Source organism: Falco cherrug, chromosome 4 (assembly GCF_023634085.1).
Source record: "Falco cherrug isolate bFalChe1 chromosome 4, bFalChe1.pri, whole genome shotgun sequence".
Classification (NCBI taxonomy): Eukaryota; Metazoa; Chordata; class Aves; order Falconiformes; family Falconidae; genus Falco; species Falco cherrug.
The window spans coordinates 45,205,688-45,211,687 of record NC_073700.1 but is presented as its reverse complement, the minus strand read 5'-3'; the positions used below and the strand labels follow the sequence as shown (position 1 = coordinate 45,211,687).

Genomic DNA, 6,000 nt, shown 5'->3' with positions numbered 1-6,000 from the left:
CTCCCATTTTGTGAAGCAGAGAAAAGCCCCTTTGAAACAAGCCCGCTAAGCTCTCAATGACTTTAAAAAAAAAAAAAAAAAAAAAGTAAAATTGAGGATTTAAATTTGCTGGTTACAAAATACCTGGGGTTTTAGAGGTTTGGGATTTACCTCCCCCTCAGGGGCAGGCCTGGCTGTTGGTGCGCACCCCGGGGCTCAGGCCCCGCCGCATTCCGGCGGGAAGCGCCCTCAGCCGCGAGGCGCGGGGGCCCACGGAGGCGGGGACACCCGCCAGCACCAGAGGGTGATGCCAGGGCCCTAAAGGCGGAGAGCCCGGGGGACGTGGCGGCGGGGCAACGGCAGGACCGAAGGGAACGGGAACCGGCCCCGGCGACGCCGCCTCAGCGCGCCCGTGGCGTCGGGGGAAGGCCCCGCCCTGCGCACGCGCGCCGCCCGCCACCGCCTCCCGCGCGCGCCGCCCGCCGCCCCGCGCATGCGCCCCTCCGCCCCCTCGCCGCCCCCTCCCGCCCCGCGCCGCCGCCGCGCAGGCGCCCTGCGCCCCCCCGCCCGGCCGGCCGGCCCGCCCGGCGCATGCGCCTCGCCCCCTCCGGCGCGGGGAGGGGGATGCGGACGGGGGAAGATGGCGGCCTCGAACAACCCGCGGAAATTCAGCGAGAAGATCGCGCTGCACAACCAGAAACAGGCGGAGGAGACGGCGGCCTTCGAGGAGGTTATGAAGGACCTGAGCCTGACCCGCGCCCACCGGGTGAGCCGGCGTCGCTGTCCCTGCGGCCGCCTGCCCGCCCGCCCGCGCGCGCCCCCGGTGGAGGCGGGGGGGGGGGGAGGGGCGGCGCCCCCCGCGGCGGCGCCCCCCGCGGCGGCGCCCCCCGCGGCGCCCCTCGGTCCGGGGGCAGCGGCGGCGGGCGGGGCGGCGGGCAGCGCCCCCTGGTGGGGCCGGGAGGCGCCCCCCAACCCCCCCTCCGCCCCCCCCCCAGCCCCCCCTCCCGTTTCCCCGGCATCGGGCCCGGTGCCCGCCGTGGGCCGGAGCATCCTCCGGAGAGCGGCACCTGCCGTCGGGCGGGCCGGGCCGGGGCGGCGCGGCGCGGGCAGGTGCGCGCCGGGGGGCGGCGGGGCAGGGCCTGCCCGGGGGCGTCCTCGGTACCTCCGTCGGAGGGGGGGGCTCTGCCCGCGGCGGGCCCCTCACGTCTTCACGGGTGGGGACTCCTCAGGGCTGGCTTGGGGGAGATCCCCTCTCCCCTGGGATGGGTCTTGAGGGGCGAGTCTCGGTTCCTCGCCCCGGGTCTGAGGGGGGTGTCTCGGTTCCTCACCCCGGGACAGACCCGGATCTGAGGGGAGGGGTCCTTGTTTCCTCACCCCGGGTCTGAGAGGACGGGTCCCGGTTCCTCACCCCGGGGCAGACCCGAGTCTGAGGGGAGGGGTTCCCTGGTCCTTCACCCGGGTCTGAGAGGACGGGTCCCGGTTCCTCACCCCGGAACAGGCCCGGATCTGAGGGGTCCCCCCAGTTCCTTCACCCGGGTCTGGGGGGGTCCCTGGTCCCTCACCCCAGGACAGGCCCCGGGTCTGAGGGGGAGCCCCAGCTCCTCACCCTAGGGCAGGCCCTGAGGCTGAGCAGGGGGGTCCCACTTCCCACACCCGGGTCTGAGGGGATGGGGTCCTGCTCCCTCAGCCTGGGACAAGCCCAGACCGGGGCGGGGGTCCCAGCCTGCGGGGCAGGGGCTGCCAGCCTTGCAGCTGCCTGCTGAGGAGCGCTTCCCTCGGGGCCCTGCAGCATCCCCTGCTCCGTCAGGGGCAGGCAGGGCAGCCCAGGCCCCAGGGGAAGCCCTGGTTTCCCTGAGCTGCCGGACTCGGTGTCACTAATGTTGTTCGTGTTATACTCTAGTTATCATAGGTGCTAATTGCTGCGCTTCCAAATCCTCCTTGTCTTCTGATGTCTCTGCAAAGCCCATCAGCAGAAATTCCCGGCATAACAAATGCGCTTCCAAACATCAGAAGCCTTTTCTGGTTTAGATACAGGGATATCAGAGCTTTTCTCTATGATCATCCTCTCACCTGCTTGCTTGTCAACGCTTTTGTTTTTCTTTTAACCGTTTAAAGGAAATTTAGGATCTTGTTTGTGGCTGAACCTTCACAGGAATGGGAACAAGTGAACATGCAGTTGGATTTGCAGTAAAATGTTTCCTCTGTGTTGGGATAGGTTAAACATCGGTTCTGGATTGGTGCTGCTGCTGGTCAGGTGTAAGAGAAAGGCACACTGCTTCTGTCAGCTCCTGCTTGGGAAGGTGTGAGGCCAGAGCTTTTTTCGTGCTAAACTATTTGCTGATGTTTCATAGAGGATGCTGGTAGAGTTACTGTTAGTTGAGAGCAGAGTGAGGGCAATATAGAGATGTTTGCTGTCGCTGGAGTCATCCTGTTTCTTGCAGCTCTGTCGTGCCTGTGCAGCTCCATAGCGTGGGGTTTTGCCTGTTGGTGGTCAGTCCTTGGCTGCTGCTTGAGAGCTGGGCGTTCTTGAGAGAGAGATCGTTCTTGAAGTCTGCAATTACAGGTTGTCCTTCAGTTAACTCTTAGGTTTAACGTTCACCTTCCGCAAGATAAGTCAGAATCCTGTTTCAGTTTCTACTGAACCTGAGTGTTCCTACCCCAGGTTTTGCAGACGGAAACCCATCTTGTTTTCAAGAACCTGGTATTGAGAAAAGGACCCAAGATGAATAAGTTTTCTGAGGATTCTGGGTACTGAAGTGATGGAAACACTGACCAAATAGCTGAGTAAAATGTCCCCTTTGTAGACTTTTTCTTCTAAATTCCATGATTTCATCTGTGTTTAAAATGCAGTATAAAAGCAAAAAGGGGTTAAGCACAACTTTGCTGTTTGCTCTCATTTTCATTTGGCAACCAACACTTTGCTGTCAGTTTGAAAACGCGTTACTCAGTTTGTGGAAGCAGCCCAAAATTTCTGTTGCCTTTTCATTATTAGTAATTGTCTTTTTGCAATGTTTACAGTTTTGTCTGTTTTATTGTTAGTTACTGGTCCTAGCAGAGGCAGAGAACTACTGTTCCACCATTTCTTGTGCGTACACATGCTGTTTCTGAGCTTGCTTTCTGACTTGGTAATCTTCCGCCTATTTATACTGTTCAGTTCATCTGAGATTTTAAAGTCATGATAGGTCTTTCTTGCCCAGGACAAAACAGAGCATGATATTAACTCTTTCTTTCTCTCATGCCCTCACCATTCAATTGATTAAAAAAAATAATAAATCCTTTGAAAAAGAAATCGCTTTGGTTTCAAACGTGTTCCCCTATGCTCAGGAGCAGCAAGGTGCTGTTTTTCAGCTGGCAAATTCAAGAATGCATTTTAGCCTTTCTGGGAGACACAGACCTTGCAAAGAGTCATGGAGGTGGGTGGTCGGTAGAAGCACTGGAGCTGCTTAATTGTCTTGTGAGTGGGACCTTCGTATTCATAATCCAGAGATTTCTGTGAGTCCCATAGTAACAAAGTGGGTGAGAAGAGGGGGAGGTTTTTTCGCTGTGACATTGACTCTTTATATTTTGCTTGTGGTTGTGCTCCTTTCCTTTTTTTATGTGAAGCATGAAATTTTAGAACTGCACTGATTTCTGTGTTTTAAGCATGGGTTGTTTACTAGGGCCCACTCTCAATTTCTCTTGTAACATAGCCCAGTGATGCTTGCTGCGTTGCATGTATTTACTCATACAAGGCTGTCGCTGCCCTTTAAAATTGTAGTTAACAAAACATTAACATGCAGATAACACAGATAGTGCAGATCTTTTCAATGTATGACTCTCCATATGCTAGAAAGTCTTAAGAGTTTTAAAGAAAATTTGGGCATAGCTTGTGACCTGCATTTTAAAGGTGGGTCTTGTTCAGTTAGAGATGTTCTCAGGTTTCTAGGATTGGGGTTTTTTGTAATATACATTGTTAAAGTTACTCAGTTTTGAGGGATTTCATCCGGAGCTGTGTTTGAGCTCCCTCTTATGGACCTTGCAGTCTTACCTTAAAAAAAGAAAAAAAGCCCCCCCCCCCCCCCCCCAACCCCTAACTCCAAAACCACACCAACTAGTGCTGTCTCCCAGCCCCACCTGCCTGGAGAGCTGCGCTGATGCTACTGGAGTGAAAACAGGGAAGAAAACTGAGGTTAATGGTGATGTTTGGAAACATTCTGCAAAATTCCAGCACCGCTATACAGTCTTCTGCACGCAAAGACCCCCATGCAGGCAGCTTGCAGAAAGTGCCTCAGTGAGCCACTACTAACAGCACTTCTCAAAAAGAGGGTATTTAGTAATGACCTGTATTCCTCAGTGATACAAAACTTATTTTCTGTGTTGCCAGGCACATAATTTAATGCTTTGTCAATCTGTACGATGGTGCTGTGACAAGGTTTGCTTGCATATTTTTAGGTGCTACCAAAAGTTGTGTATGCCTGCATTGCTTTTCTGAGTTCTTGAAAGCTATGTGAAGAGTCAGTGTTTCTATTTTAAACCTGAATATTTTTAATGTGAAGATCCTGTTTTAGTTTATTTTTTTCAGATGGAATATATTGTAATAGCATAGCTATCCATAGGTGTCCATTTGACTGAAGCGAAATTAAATAAAATCCAAGTGAAAGCCCCATAGTTTGTGTGTATGTGTGTGTGTTAAAGAAACATACACAGGCACACACCTCCCTGTAACAAAACTTGTACTTACATATGAGACAGTCAGTCATTTACTTGCTCCTACTGGCTGTGGAAGAACTCAAAATGTCTCTTTGTACATTCACAGATCATCGTTCAATGTAGATAGGATGCAAAACAGTATTTAAACGCTTAGTTAAATCAGGAATGCTAATCTGTGGTTGTAAAACTGAGAAACACTAATGATGATACAGTGTTGCAATGTTTCCTAATGTCTTCAGCATGTTTTTATTAAATAATTTGATAAAAAAGGAATTCCTGACTATGTAATAGTATTTTTGAATGTTGGAAAGTTATTAAAGAAATGCATCAAAATCAGGACTGAGCCATCCAAGCATGGAAGTTAATGCTTTCAACTGGAAGTAGTTTTGTTCAAGTTAATAGTATCATGAGTTTCTCTCAAAAGAGAAATGTTAGTTTTTCAAGTTCTAGCCGGTGTTTTTCTTCTTTGTTACTTTCCCAGACAGGGTTCGGGCCCTGAATGTGCACATTTCCAGACAAAGAAATAGGTCGCTTAGGCTTCATCTGTGATCTTCCTCTAGTTTCTCTGATGAAGCAGGACACAGAACCAAGTCAGTTGGTTTCCGTACCACCAGACACGCTCCCCACATCGCAGTGTCTGTACCACTGGCAGTGGGCATCTTCATTCTTGTGACAAACACAGGCTGAAATAATGGTGCACTGTCATTAATTCTTTGAAAGAATTATTGTAAATCAGGAGAGTGAAAATGCAGAGGTGAGCTACTCGCAGGCGCACAAAGAATCTCTTGTCTGTGTGCCCCACGCGGCTTTCCTTAACTCATCTGAGCTGTCCAAGGTAAACATACAAATCGGCTTCTGATAGGCCATGCTGGACAACTCGCATACTTCAGTTAGCAGTGTGACGCTGCTTCTGGTAAACCCAGTCAGGTTTTTGTTGTGGTTATTTTTTCTTTTAAGGAGACAATGACATTTTTATTATTATTATTACTATTCCATCATTGCCCTGCATTACAGCTGCTTGTTTCAGCTCTCAGTCTTTTTCTGTGCAGTGGCGAAGTCCATCTGTTTTAATGATGTAGCAAAGCCATGAAGGAGCTGTAGGCACGTGAAACTATGATTGTACAACCTCTCTGTTTCAGTGTATTAATTGTAATTCACAAGATGAACGTGTGGAACTCAGCTCAGTGTGGTGCATTTCAGTTTTCTTTAGCTTCAGCGGTGGAGAGCATTTGCAGTAATTTGCATTTATAGAAGCTGCTCATTTAGTAAGAGAATACATTCTCAAGGTTATGTACAGTCAGCTCTTCCAACTCTTTGAGGGTGATTTGGGGT

General features: G+C 51.2%; 1 protein-coding gene across 5 annotated transcripts in view; it reads left to right on the top strand.

The window, feature by feature from the left end:
• The first annotated feature begins 558 nt into the window (after positions 1-558).
• CRTC1 (CREB regulated transcription coactivator 1) overlaps positions 559-6,000 on the top strand; it is a 47,019-nt gene continuing 41,577 nt past the window's right edge. For 2 of the 5 annotated variants that reach the window (XM_055707989.1, XM_055707987.1), the window contains exon 1: positions 559-745. In XM_055707989.1, coding sequence (XP_055563964.1) covers positions 620-745 — 126 coding nt within the window. In that variant the 5' untranslated portion in view covers positions 559-619. The remainder of the gene's footprint in view (positions 746-6,000) is intronic. The other 3 variants (XM_055707990.1, XM_055707988.1, XM_055707986.1) reach the window with 2 other exon arrangements.